This window comes from Canis lupus, chromosome 1, assembly GCF_003254725.2.
Source record: "Canis lupus dingo isolate Sandy chromosome 1, ASM325472v2, whole genome shotgun sequence".
In the NCBI taxonomy this organism is placed as follows: domain Eukaryota; kingdom Metazoa; phylum Chordata; class Mammalia; order Carnivora; family Canidae; genus Canis; species Canis lupus.
This window is the reverse complement of record NC_064243.1, coordinates 67,927,807-67,943,027: the sequence shown is the minus strand read 5'-3', so window position 1 is coordinate 67,943,027 and position 15,221 is coordinate 67,927,807. Positions and strand designations below refer to the sequence as shown.

The 15,221-nt window shown below is 40.8% G+C and overlaps 1 protein-coding gene across 3 annotated transcripts in view; it reads right to left on the bottom strand.

Moving 5' to 3' along the window:
• Positions 1-15,221, bottom strand: part of LAMA2 (laminin subunit alpha 2) — a 583,497-nt gene that overhangs the window by 186,530 nt on the left and 381,746 nt on the right. For all 3 annotated transcript variants that reach the window (XM_049115400.1, XM_049115407.1, XM_049115415.1), the window contains 7 exons: positions 14,457-14,693; positions 12,970-13,113; positions 12,126-12,305; positions 11,830-12,018; positions 11,608-11,741; positions 8,014-8,131; positions 247-381 (listed from right to left, as the gene is read on the bottom strand). In XM_049115400.1, coding sequence (XP_048971357.1) covers positions 247-381; positions 8,014-8,131; positions 11,608-11,741; positions 11,830-12,018; positions 12,126-12,305; positions 12,970-13,113; positions 14,457-14,693 — 1,137 coding nt within the window. The remainder of the gene's footprint in view (positions 1-246; positions 382-8,013; positions 8,132-11,607; positions 11,742-11,829; positions 12,019-12,125; positions 12,306-12,969; positions 13,114-14,456; positions 14,694-15,221) is intronic.

The window sequence follows — 15,221 nt, the reverse complement described above, 5'->3', positions numbered from 1 at the left end:
TTTTTAGATAACTAGTGGTGTCCTTGGGTGTTCTTCTAAAACGCTGTTAATATTTTATTTCTTGATATAGGCAGTGGTTTCTCTGAATGATCAATCTTCAATTACTTTTAAAAATGTATAATATGGTCAGTGCCCTTCCCCGCACGTGTCCTCTGGGACCCGCACATGTTCAGGGCCCTGCCATGGCCTTGCTGGTCTCTGTGCAAAGAGGAGGGAGCAGGTGGGCGGGGACGGGCAGGTACTTACCTGGCATTTGGAGGTCTCGGGGTCACACAGGCTGCTGTGTCCGTGGCACTGACAGGGGACGCAGGGGCCCAGGGCTGGCCTCGCCGCCGCGCTGCCCGGCTCCGACGGCAGCCGGTAGAACCCTGGCCCGCACGCCTGGAGGAAGAGGCAAGAGGTCAGGGGGGTCAGGGCCCAAGCTGCTTGGGCGCCCCTGGGTCCTGGTGGCACGAGGACACCCGCCCGCCCGCGCGGGAGGCAACGCACCTCCAGGCATGAGGGCCAGGTCCCCGACGGCCCGGCATGTGGGGCTGTTCCCGCACACACCCTCAGTCGGAGAAAGCTCCCAGTTGTCCTTCCCTCCACCAAAAGGTTTGTTTTAAGGCAAAATTGTCATTTGGACGAAGGAGAGAATTCCAGTGTCCCTGACAGCCTAAAATCTGCTCCCGCTACGTTGGCTGGACAACTTGCTAAGGTCCAATGAGACTCAGAGAAATATTAAATAAATAGAAAAGTGTCATGGTTGCATTTTTTCTTTATCGATATAATTTAAGGACGATAAAAGCAAGAAATTCAAAATTCTCATGTCTTGGGAATATTAGGCCACCAATAAAATTTATCCTGCCCTGATCTCTCTCTTTTTTTAATTTTTTTCATTTTGCAATAAAAATCTGAGAGCAAACAGAAAACCGCTAGCAAAGCTGACACACGCAGAATCAAGACTTCCATCTTCATTCGGGTTCATTATGCAAATGGATCAAAACACATCCCTGGCTTTCCGGAAGAGAGCCCACAGCCCCGAAGAGGGAATGAGAACGTCTTGGGTTCCAGGCTCAGGCCTCTTGGTGTGCAAAGCTAGTGCATTTATCAGGTGTCGTCTGATTTATGAGTGGGAGGTAAGAGTTGGCTGTTCAGGTCCCGGTGAAGATGACAAAGGGGCGGTCTTACCACTTGGGCCGTGTAGGATTTTTTCCCCACAGGATACCTTGCTTTTGTTGAAGGGACGACTGCTGAATAAGCAGGACAAAAGCATATACATTAAGAACTTCCTAATACCTCTGCGTTCTTTTGGTTCTGGACTAGGTTATCCAGAGCGGTATATGCAAAAGGGTTCCTTGGGAAAAGAAAAAAGATCACTAGTCAGCACTCTCCTTGCTTATTTTGATCTGGATACTGTAACAGTATCTCCATTAAGCATTTAATTAGGAGTCTCTTTGCTTTTATCATAGCCTATAAGAAATTTTAATGAGATTAAGTAACGTCCCAAATTTGAGCAAGCTGATACAGAAAATCCGGGGCAGTAGTCACAATATTTTGAGTCTCATTTGTCTTATGGGGGACTTAATCATATATTTTAATAAGTCTATTCATGTTATTTAAAATCAAGGCTCCTATTACCATTGTTATCAAATACGGTGTAGAAATTACGACTGAGGAATTAATTTAAGAAACCAAACAAATGATTCAAAGTGTATTCAAAAATATTTCACGGAGTTGTTCCCATTCTTTAGTATGCTGACTATTGAATAAAACTGATTTTCTTTACATGGATTTCATCCTTGGATACCTATGTAATTATTGTTATTTTACTGGTGTATTTGTTCGGTGTGTGTGGGTGTGTGTTTGTGAATGTGAAAATTGCACAAGTAGAGAGTTCTTAACTTCCTTTTATATCTCTAATAAAAGTTGAAAACTTTAAAAGGTTCAGAGGAAGAATCAAGTTTAGAAACAGGACTTTTCCCACAATAGCCACACTGTGGAAGGAGCCTCGGTGTCCATTGACAGATGATGGATAGAGAAGCTGTGGTCTATGTATACGTGGAATATTCCTCAGCCATTAAAAACGACAAATACCCACCATTTGCTTCGACGTGGATGGAACTGGAGGGTATGATGCTGAGTGAAGTAAGTCAATCAGAGAAGGACAAACATTATATGGTCTCATTCATTTGGGGAATATAAAAAATAGTGAAAGGGAATAAAGGGGAAAGGAGAAAAAATGAGTGGGAAATATCAGAAAGGGATACAGAACATGAGAGACTCCTAATTCTGGGAAACGAACAAGGGGTGGTAGAAAGGGAGGTGGTGGGGGGTTGGGGTGACTCAGTGACGGGCACTGAGTGGGGGCTCTTGGTGAGATGAGCACTGGGTGTTATGCTAGATGTTGGCAAATTGAACTGCAATAAAAAAATAAAAAATAAAAAATAAAAATTAGATTGTGTAACAACAATAACAACAAAAAAAAGCGTATTTTCCGGACTGCCTTTAGTACAGTTGGAGAAGGTGGCCCATGTGACATGCGAAGAGTCACCCAAGCCCCTTCCTGGCACTGTTAAGAAAGAAAGAAAGAAAGAAAGAAAGAAAGAAAGAAAGAATCAGGACTTTTCATCGTGGAAGTATGTGAATGAAATTCATGGTTACAAACTGAAATCCAAAGGTGAGCAGGGCAGGTGAAGTTTACTCTGACACTCACCCACATCCCTTACTACCATGGCTCTTCCCGGGGAAGACAGCAGCACGAAGCCCAAAAACACTTGTAACGGGAACGTGAGCCTGAGCGCCAAGTGAGCTCTGTGTCGAACCTTCGAGGCCTAGCTCTGTCGTTCCCGATGTTGGCTGCACATGGAATCATCTGAGGAGTTTTATATATAACCCTGGCTCCACCTCCAGAAATTCTCCTTTTTTAATTAAAAGAATTTTTTTTTAGATTTTATTTATTTCAGAGAGAGAGAGAGAGGGAGGGAGAGAGAGAGAGAGGAAGGAGAGGCAGAGGGAGAGGGAGAATCCTAAGCAGACTCTCTGTCCAGGGAGAAGCCTGTGTAGGGCTCCATCTCATGACCTTGAGATCATGACCTGAGCCAAAACCAAGAGTTGGACGCTCCACCAACTGAGCCACCCAATTGCCCCATCTCCAGAAATTCTTATCTAACTGGTGGAGAGCGGGGAGAGTGTTTGTTTTAAAACTCCTAGACGAGTCTAATAAGCAGCCAGAATTGAGAATCCCGGGTATGCTGCTCATTCTCTTTTAAAAGGCATAGGGACTCTGATCCTGTGACACAAATGAATATGGAAGCCTTGATTTTACAAGCTAGTTTCTTCTAAGGGATACAGGCAAGTTGTGTGGCATCGAGACGTGGTTTCCCCATCCCACAAATTAGAAAACGTATTAACTCATATGATTTCTGAATCTTCTTTTCCTTCTAACATCCTGATTAATTTTTATGTCCTGATACTATGAGTTAGCAAAACAAGAGACAGTGCAGGAGTTAGAACCTTAAAACACTTTTTAAAGGAACTGGATGTATTTATTCCATTTTAATCCCCTCCTTTCTTGGAAGCTCTTTGTTTTTATTCTTTCCACTTTTTGACATTTTTGAGAGTTTTAGAGTTTTTCAGTATCAGATGTTCTCAGTGAACTGGGGCAAAATTCGTGAGAATGATTATGCTTGAGCCGGAATAAAAGAGGAAAGATAATAGCTACTTTTTGTAGCCCTCTCTAATGCTTTCTGAGACAAAATGGAGAATTTTAAAAAAGCAAATAAACACTGTCCTAATTGTATCCCTTTTTTTCTAACTCAAACTTTCCCAAAGTTCTTTCTTTGTGCTAAAGTTATGCATAGCTCAGTTGTCTTCTGCTGTCCTTCTATCTTTATTTTCATTATATGGCATCTCATCAAAATGTTCACATCTCATTTGCACAAAAATGTGGGAGGAAGGAGACAAAGAGAATACAGAACCCACAGCTCCAGGTGCAGAGTTACACAACACCCCCCACCTCCCTCCTCAGACTTTAACAAGAAAAACACTTGTGCTGTTGCCAGTGGAAAGACTATCATCTCTTGACATGGATTTTGCAACCAGGCAATCCTCAGTTTAATGCTGGTTCCCTGCTTACTGATACAATTTTACACAGGTTTCGAACACTGTGGGTTGCAGTTTCCTCACCTGGAACATGAGGATGTTGTTAAGTAGGTAAGTGTGCCTAGGTTTTCTGAAACAGAGTTACCCAGGCTCAGACTGCAGTCTTGCTGTTTTCTAGCTGGGTGATCGTGGGCAAGTTTCATAACTTGCCTGGGCTTCCATTTCCTCATCCCTAAAATGGGAATCATAATAGGTGCTCAGTGTTGGTGTAGGTACTTTAGGGAAGTGCGCTCGGTGTTGTGCAGGACATAGTGAGTGTTCAGCACATGGTCAGTTGTTTCTATTTTATAAGGTTGTTGGGAGGATTAAATAAGGTGAAGTATGTTTAGTGCTTCACAAACGATAAATCAACACAGTTGCCTGCACCTCAGATAAGTTTTTTTAAATGTAGTCATTTAAGACTAAAAATAAAAATAAGAGTAATTGTCCTATAGTGCATTGGGTAACAGAATGTCGAGGTCTTCTTACTGAGCCATACCACATTCCTCCATATTTTTGTGCACATGAGAGCAGTCTTTGGGTCTTCCACATGGAAGAAAAGTGGTAAAGGGTATCCCGAGAGATGTGCGTTTGGAAGAAGAAAAGTCTGTTTTCACTAGTTTGTCTTTTGTGTTTTATGAGTTGATAATGGGTATCTATTTCGGGGGCATTAAAAATATTAGCTTTAGTAGCCAAAGTAACAGCTTCTGAATGGTGACTCAGTAGACAGCAGCTGCTCAGCTGTGAGCCAGCAGCCCTATTATAACATGAGGGTGAAGACACAGAGGCTGAACTGCAGAACATATGCTCTAGGGATCAACTGCAACTCTTTGACCACTATGATCTTACGGCAGAGAACCGCATACTCAGTCCTGACGATCTTCCGTTTCTGCATACAACCTAACCCGAGTTTAGGTCAGTTTAGGTCAGTCAGGCAATCATGTGAACTCAGACGATGGTGAGAAACAGCAGAAACAAAGGATGGTAAACTCAATGGCCCCCACACCAACAAATGTAGTAAGGAAACTGGGTCCTTTATTCAGCTTCCAAAGGTAATCTGATCTTTACTTCAAATCACAAATTGTAAGAAGTGGGTATTTCTAGAAACTAACATTTCCAATGACCAGGGCTGTAGCATCATGCGATGACAGGTAACAGGCCTAAGCGTCTTCACAATCAGCTCTATTTTCAGCAGTAACTAACACTTAATTCTATTTATTTGCAACCACATTTTGGGTAAAACCAGGAAATGAATAGCTTGTAAATGCAAATGTCTCTAGAATACCATACATTTGGCAAAAATATTGTAGAGGAATTGCTTTGTGTATTCGTGACCCAAAGCATATGTTACTGGAATAGGAGGCATTATTTCAACACTGTCCTTAGCTCTTGCTTTGATGATTAGATTTTATGCTTGGGTAATTACACTTTAGAATCAAGATGAATTATAAATAAGATGTATAATGGATTAGAGGCAATGGGTTGTGGAGAACACCTTAGGCACCGTATTATGAGAGACAGCCCTTTATCCCCATAATCTCAATGCTAGGATATTACTGTAATTATTGTCTGTAAATAGGAGCTTAAGTGAAATTCACAGGACATAGGTGAAGCCACCAATGCAGATGCTGGTCCATATGTGTTCCTAGTTTTCTTAATCTCCTTCATTTATCAGTTTATTTGTGCTAATATGTATTTTCATATAATGATGAAAAATTACTAAGATTAATGGGAATGCATGTTTTAGAATATGCTGTTTAAAAAGCCTACCAATCACAGTAAAAAGAGGTTTTAACATTTAAAATCTGGAACAGAAGGTAGATTGCATTAAAATAATTTGCTTCTCTACCAACATTTTTATTTGTAAGTGAACAGGATTATTTTAAACACATGCAGACAAAATGTAGCCGTGGAAAGCTTTCTCTTCAAGACGGCTACCGGTCAGTCTTGACTACTTACTCAATACCTTTAATAGCAAAATAATGTTGCAGAATTAGAGAATTTCAAAACTTCAAAACCCAACCTGTTATTTTATAGATTGGATGATTGTAGAGCAACTCAGGCCTTATCACAATTAAAGAATTGGCCAAGGTCACACAGTGAGTCAACAGTATAGCCAAATACTTCTTGGGATAAAATTCCACTTGTCCAGAAAAATCTCAAGTTCTTTATGTATTTTGTTTCAAGTATTTTATGCTAATTGGAAAGATGGTAGCTTTTACGTGTGCCACATTCACGGTCTCATCGTTCACATCTACTCCATGTATTTTGGTTGGTTGTGTCTGTAAGTGTTACATATACACTTACTAGTATGTGGACGAGTGCACATATGTATACGCGGGAGTTAGGATTCAATAAAAAGGTGGATTTTTTTATTATTTATTAGATCAAAATAGACACATTCATGGGAATATCACCTTTCGGAGCAGCCACAAAGCTATAAAATTATTCCAAGGACGTTTCACAGATATTTGCAGTTATTCTTACCATATTGCTCTCTGAACAACATGGAATTTATTTCAGTTAAAAATAGGGCTTTCACACACCTGTTTTCATTTAAATCAATTCTCATGATGATTCTACAGGTAAAAATCCTAAGGGCCAGCCACAAATAGAGCCAGTGCCCTCTCTCTGAGTGGCGGAGCCAGGGAGGATTCAGTGAAACCAAGCTGCTTCTCTCTTCATCACAGCATGCTACATCTCAAGAGGGTTTTATTCATTATTTTTAAGTTACTTTCGTTTTGAACTGGTGCCATCACCTGCCTTATGAGCCGTACTTAGTAAAACTTCTCAAATCCTGTCTACAAAAGTTTCATGCCATTTTCTATAAAGGAAGTCAATGCATGGATATAGAATTAATTATTCCATAATAATACTATGATATCAACCAACATTGACAACTGTCAGGCACTGTAATAGTGCTTTCGAGTCACAAGTCACTTCATCTTCATGTGATTCTTCAGGAGAGGTATTAAAAATGTCTAACCAGTGTGCTGTGGGCCCCAACCAGTCTGCCTACCAGGAAGGAATCTGCACTGTGGAGCTGGAGCAGATCCTGGGCACCCCTCTTGTGGGGAGGACTCTGGGTCTGCAGGACAGTGGCGAGTGTGGTGGCAGCGAGCAAGGGACTTGGAGGTTTACCAGCTGAAGCTTAACGAGGTTTAGCAAATGGTGCAAAGTCTCAATCCGAGTATACGATGAAGTGGAGATTCAAGCCCAGGTCAGTTTCCCATCCATTCCAATTTTTCCTTTATTACACTCTTCCTATTAATATTTAATATTCAATATTTGCAAAAACTAAATAGACTTCCAGAGGATAGAGATCTGGAAAATATGCCAGTTCTAGAGGTAATCAGAGGAAAATCCCAGAGAGCAAAATAAACAATTTTAAAAATATAACCACTGGATGGTGGTGGTACTGTGGGGACAATATGTGTCCTTCCAGGAAGCCTACGTGCATGGGAAGATTCTGCTATTTAGTGCCGAAGTCTTGTCATGGTCCATATAAAAACAATCTTTCAAAGCCCAACAGAACCCCGTCTTAGAACCACTGTGGCTTAAATGTCTTTAGCCATCCAGAAGAGGTGCCAAGAAAATAGATGGGCTATGATAAAGGCGCCTCATGGAAACATCCTTATTTCCTGACTGCTCCGTACTTTTAATTCTCATCAAATATTTCCCTTCGGGTGTGATTCCCACCAGTAGGTCACACCACCACCACCCTTGTCTTACTGTGTCTCATGCTGTGAGCAGAGGGTGGAAAAAAACAAACCCATAGGTTAGGATGGGCACGAGGAAAGGAAAGCGGAGTGCAGCAAAGATGGTTCTGGACGTATTTCCATCGGGCTGGTGAGAGGGGAGAGCTCGTGCAGGTTGGCGGTGGCGGCTTACCTCACAGGACAGGCCAGAGTGGCCGGCAGGACACTCGCATCGTTCTATCAGGCGAGCTGGAGGCGCGGCGGCAGTTCCGCGGCCGGGCTGGCCCACCGCCAGGGAGACCTCGGAAATCCTGCGGACAGCAGCGAGCACTGCGTTAGCGCCGGGGCAGCCCCGCACATGCCCCTCGGGCTTTGGGCCAAGCACCTCTGGCTGGTCCGGTGGCCCCACAGCTGCCTGCCCTCCGCGGACTCGGCGCCACATCCTGTGCCTGCATCTTTGTTTCCTCACAGGCTGAGCTCGCACATTAGCAAAAATATTCACACGAGTCATAAGGACTTTAGTAGATTAGATGTCTGATATCCTGTTGAGAAGTTATTATAAAGATTCCCCCCACACACACACATTTCAAAATGTGAGCGGCTTCAGGTAGACACGGCCAATTAATTAGACATTTATATTCCTTCAAACAGACAAAGCAAGGTCATTCCCCATTAGAATATCTCCCGTAGTCACTAGTGAAATTGCTTTTAATTTACAACTAGCCCGACTTCCTCCTCCTGAGTCTCTGAATGTCCTTTCAAGAACTTTAGAAAATCATCTAGAAAACAACGATTGAGCATAATCTAGTAATACCGGTCTTTTTCTGAGGATAAAGGACCTTTCAAATCAGTGGTTTTGCTAATTTTATGAAATAAATCCTTCAACTAACTTAACTCACCTTTCCTATTGGTAGAAAGGTCCTTATAATTGAAAAAAAAAATATGGTCCTAGTGAAAATGTTGATACTTTTACATTAATTTGAAATTATGCATTAAAAAATATATGCAGTCCATAAACTCAGACTATTTCATGACTGACTAACCGGCAACATGAAATGTTCTGCAAGTAAACTTTTAAATGAGAAAATGGATAGTTTTGCTTCACCAAAAGTCACCTCCAATAGCTTGAGGAGCTTGAATCATAAACTTTATAACAAGCACAGGTAGGTTTTACTGACACTGGATTAGGAACGCACACCCTGACGTTGCTAGATTGTTGTCTGCACGTGCAAGACCAGCCAGCCTGTACGAAACACGTGGTCCATTAAAATTTCAGATTTCACTCTCCCCTCCTTATAGTGCACAGAGCGGTCTGACCTATCAACACACCACTCCCGTCCTGTAAGGACGGCTCTACCCTTATGTTCCCCTGGATTCTCTGTGGGAGTTAGTCGTTCCCAGGTCCTCTCTGTTGGCATCGTATTGTATTTTATACCATGAGGAGTCACTAGAATCATCTTCCCTTCTCTCCCACATGATGCGTGCACACAACAGGCTAGTGAATATTTAAAAGAACCAAGTAAAACTTGCATTGTGTGTCAACAACAGATATTTCTGCAATCCACCTGGTTTTTCTCAGGCGCTGAAAGAGCAACTGTTTTGCTTGAATCAGGGATTTGGCCAAACTCAAGCCTCTATTTAACTGAATACCGAAGTGCAAAGTTGTTACATCCTTCAAATCAATGCAACAGAAGACAAAAGCAAAGAAAAAAAAGGCAATGTCAGCACTGACATTATATACAAAGTCTACAAACTACATGTAAAATTTTTAAACTCTCTGCTTCTGAGCCATTTTCAATTTGTAAGTGAACAAAGATGCATGATGCCTCACTGTTTGGGGGAAAGATTCAAATGTATTTTTCAATGTTGTCAAGTCTACTGTATTAGAAAATTAAGTGCTAATCCATTGCTTTACTTATTATTATTGTAGATAGACAATGGCTTTAGCCTTTGATGAGTCTAGAATAAGTATTGTATTTATTTATTTATCCTTAAGTCTCACAAAGTGATCTAAACTAAAGAACTTTATTTAGGGAGATCTGTGAATAATACGAGAAGAGAAAGAGACTCACCAGGGAAAAAGACCAAAATAAAGGTAGTCTTTTCCTCCATATGGGGAATTGGTGTCAGGAAAGCAAAGAAAGTACAATGAAAAATGCAGGACATGGTTTCTATAGGTTCTGCTAACAATATGTTCTGTGTGCTACCAAACTCTGTGGTGTAGAACAGTTTGCAAAATAATCACTTATTTCCACACTCACAAAGTTACCTGCTGTCTTCCGTGACATGCACACATGCTTTGGTTTCTGCCACTTAATTTACACTTTACAGTTAAAAATAATTAATGATAATGCCGACTGTATTTTTTTGGTACATGCGCTTTTATATTATTATTTCACATAAAGTAATCTTAGAAGTGAGAAAGAACACCAAAGGGATACAGATTTGAAAGTGAATTTTGGTCCTTGATTTATTGTTTTACCCAAAGTCCCTACCTATGGTATAATCAGAAGAACAATAGGGATGTTCTGCAACAAAGAAAAAAAAATCTTCTGCTATGTTTAGCATAAACATCTGAAGTACAGGATTTCTATATTCATTGCTTTGCCGATAAAAGACTTTATAAATTTTTTTCCTAAACTGATCTACTAATTTATTGCATAAGACTGTTTTCAAACATCTATAAATTCCACATTCTTGCATGAAATAACTGACATTCCAGAGAAATTGAGACTATGTGTATGAATTCAATTTTCTGCCTCCATGACAGGAAACCTTGCTACAGGTGTGCAATTCCTCCTTTTATCTCATTGGATAAATTGTCCTTTCCACTCTGGGAAATGATCATGGCTGCTCATGTTGAAATCTCCTGGCTTCTCCATTATTTATTTTCCATTATCCTATCATTTTTAATGTATATATTGCTCCAAACTCTTTTCCATCAGGGTTTGTAAACATGTTTATTTCTCTCTCAGAGTAAACAGTCATCCCTTGATCTTTGACACTACCTCATTCCTTCCTTTTACACTATGTTCATGGAAAATAATAGTCTACGTCCATACTATTAGGGTCACTGTGTCCCATTCATAGCTTGAAACTTTGAGATTTGCCTCAGGATTCTAAAAAAAAAAAAAAAATGGTATAATGAATGGTACCAGTGCAATCCTAAGTGTCGAGTCTCAAAAGCCTCATTTTACTTGGCCTCTTTGGGTTATATGAAAACTCTATCCCCCCTTGTAGTATTCTCATTCTTTGGCTTTCATGACAAAATATTTATTACTATTATTCTTCTGTTTTTCTCTATTCTGTGTGATTCCCAATCTTTTCACATCATGATGCACAATGAAAGGGACAATATTGTAGAACACACTGGGACACACATGAGAATGCTCATGGTTGCAAGAGTTGAGACCAGCATGTCCCTGCCTGTTCCGTGAAGATTGAAGGAGGTCACCTTCTCAGCAATCTTGTAATCTATTTATAGCACAAGTTATCTATCTCTACCCAACAGGGCTTTTTCACCTAAATTTCTGACTGACATCTAAAACTCACCAGGTTGAAGGTCAATTTGACTTATCCTCTCCTCTTAAGCTTGCTTCTTGTCCTATTTTATCTTTGGAGGGAATGGTAGTATTCTCTTCTAGGTGACCTGGAAGGCATCCTTGACTTGTGTTGTATCCTCTCATTCCCAAACCAAACACTCCTAAATCTTTCTGGTCAAGTGTCTTACTGCTCTCATCTATAGACTCTAAAATCAGAATTTAACTTCTATTCCATTACAGTTTACCTGCTTTGTCTCATGATATTTCCGTAAGTTGCCTTGATAAGAATATAATGGATGTCATATAAAACATCCAAGAAGTCTTCACGGGTCACAGTTCTACTGATTCGAGGATCATCACCATAATATTTCCATTCTTTCTGTTAATAATAAAAAAAAAAAGAAACCACATTTGATGAAACTACATGTAAAACCACTGGCATCCTTGCACCAAACTAATAAGCTTACCTCCGTCATTTCAATTTCATGCCTTGTCAGCTGGCCAATTAGAGGAGCAGCCATATGCCTGATGATAATTCTAGTGTGAGTAGGGGTCCCACCTCGAATGATAACTTGAGGATTGTAAGTAGAGAACCCTGTCTCTTCCCGAGCCTCAAAATAGATTGCATACTTGAGTTTGCCTCCATAGGCCATCAGCTGACAAAATAAAACGATGAGTGACATGTTAGATAAAGCCCCAAATGGCGTGATTTCAAAAACACATTTTAGTTGTTCTCATACGGCTTTGAAGTTCTTGTCCTTACCTTCTTTCCTTCAAACTGTTCTGGAAGTTTCCAATAGAAAGGTTCCAAGCGGAGATCCTGTCTCACCAGGTCCATGTGCGCCACAATCTCTGGATGTTGAAAAACGATCCCTTTGGTGGTGGTGTGCTGCAGAGCCTCGTCCACCAGGGGCAGGATGGTCTGCTCAGGCTTCAGAGTCACCTACGTGGGAATCCAAACAGAGGGTGCTGACTTCAGATCTTTTGGTTGCACCTTTAAAACCGAGTCACGGGCCACATGTCTCTGTGCAGTCTAATTCTCCTTCTGAGGAGGTGTTCTCATGGGAAACAAGCCTTGTGCAGAGCGAACCAGCAGGGCAGGGGATGAATCTTTCTGCCTTGTTTGCATGGTGACAACTAGGACCTCTGTGAAAATTGGCCTTTTACACTCATAAACAGTAGAACTTAAAAGCGGGAAGGGTCACAGGAAAATGGAAGTAAAAATGAACACCCTGGAGCTCTAAAAGCTGGGGATTCTCTCTGGCTGGCTAGCATGAATGGGCAGCAAGGCCTGGTTTCCACATTGGCTTCAGTGCAGGCCTGCATTCGGGCCCTGGCCCTCGGCCTCCAGAATGTAGCTCCTTCCCCCGCCCCACAGCACCTCCCTTCCACACTGGCATCTGTCTCCTTAGTGACAATAAATAAACTATTCCCCAGAAGAACAAAAGGCATTCACCCCAACCGTGTAGTGTCACATGGCCCCAGTTCTCAGTATGCACAGGGGAAGAGAGGACTTCCCTGCTTCCCCTTGCCTCTTCTCCCTCGGTGCCTGGCCAACACTCACCAGTGGGACACACCACGGCCTGGCTCGGCTGTCCCTCACTCACCCACGTCCGGATCAGTCCTTTTGCTTCAGAGCACTGGGTAGTAGCACCGAAGCAATAGCATTGGCTGCAGCCAAGTGGGTTTTTGGCATCAAGTCCAAAATTGCCCGGCCGACACCTGTCACAGTGGACACCTTCTACGTTCACCTGAGGGAAGAGGAGAGTTCCTCAGGGTCCATGGTGAAGTCACGGGAGAAACAGAGGTGAGAATGAGTAATGTTTCTTCTTCATTAACAACAAAAGAACGTTCACTGGGTATTAGACTCACATCTCAATGGCATACTTAGTTCATTTCATTGTTAGGATTTCAGGAGTCTAGGAATAGCTTTCCGTATACATAAATATATTGCAGAGACTATTGTATATTGATTTTAAAATCTAAATGGCAGATCTCCTAATATCCACTGTGAACAATAGGAAAGAATCACGAGAATTTCAAAAGCAAAACAGAAACAGTGATTCCCAGACAGTGGTGTGATACAAAGTTGTAAAAAACAGGCGGGATGCTAAGACACAGATTTATAGAATTATCATTATATGACATAGGCGCGCGCACACACATACATCCAATGGGTATTAAATACAGTATATATAATATGTATTAAATATGCATTATGTATTAAATGTGTAATATATATGTATTAAATATGTATTAAATACAATATATATACTGTATTTATATGTATTATATAAATTAAATATAAATTGTATATAAAATAAATATAAATTGTATATATACATATACAATTATATATGTGTATACACACACACACACACACATACAGAGCTGCCATTTTCCTAAATTCTGAAGGCAACTGTAATAATCACTCCCTGGATTTCGTTTTCCTGTGTCCTCTGTCCCTCTTTGCATAGACTTTTTCTCGAAAGATACCCCTGACATAGTCTTAACTGCATTTATCCTGGGATTGACTTTTCAGAAATATCTAAGGGGGAAAAATCCCTCTTATCCTTTTTAATTGGCTGTTTTTCTACATCATTTAACAATATTAATGAGAGCTGAATTTTACACGTAGTCGCTGTTTATGTCAGTGTTTATACGTGATGAGATTTTACTGAACTTCCACAGCAGTAAATATATTTTTCAGTGTACAGTGATTGTGGAGTAATGTGAAGAGAAATGGAATTTTAGAAGCCCTATTATCGAGCCGTGATTTCTTTCTGATGATGCTTAAGAGAAACGTCATTTTTTCCCTTCCCAAATTATTCCTGTTTAAGCAAATATGTAAAGAAAAATCTAACTTTACCACTAAAAATATATCATCTCTATCAACTAGAAATGAAGTTGGATTTTGGTTGGAAATAAGTTCTTAAAGAGCAGTGCTTATCTGTAGGCCAACAAATAAAAACTGTGTCTGGCAATGAATTTTTGTCTATTTGTTTAACTTGGTGAAGCATGAATAACGACCACTGGATGAAGCCAGAAGTGAGCAACAGAGAGAGAATCCTTAGTGTATTTCAGCAGAACATACCTTACAGGTGCACTGCCCCGTCTGGTCAACGCAGGAGCACTTCTTAGTCTCTGGGTCACAGGTCCTGTCATCCGTCCCAGGCAGGAAGCACTCACAGGGGCTGCAGTGCGGGTAATTCCAGTGACCTTGGTTGCACTCTGTACATTTTGCACCAGAGAATTTGGGGTGACAGCTGCATTGGCCCGTGTTTATATTACACTGGAAATCCAAGGATCCCACCGTGCTGCAGTTACAAGCCTACGGAGGAGATAAAAACAGCAACCATTAAACACCATTTCGCGGGAAATCTCTTAAAATTTTAATTCGAATGTTTCTATGCTTCCATGAAACACATATTCATCACGTGTCTATTATATGCTTTGTACTGTTCTAGTTTAGCCGCCTGGGAAATATCAATGAACATAACATTAAAACTGCTTCCTGTATTTACTAAAATAGATGAGCGTCCAAATAGATGAGCATCCAGAAACCATAATCTTACTGAGAAAAGAAATGTGGGTTGTTTTTTTTTTTTTTTGTCTGTCTTGTGGCAAGGAGGAGGTGGGTATGGGTTTTCTTCAACCACTTTTGGTTTCAAAATTTGAACTTGACACAATCATTTCACCTTATCATCTCATTTTTAGAGAATTTAATTTGTAAAGAGACTTCTCTCACAGTCTAACAGAGGAAGATGAATATATATATATATACACACACACACACACACACACACACACACACACACACACACACATATGGATGAAATAAGAATTATAGGATAGGAGA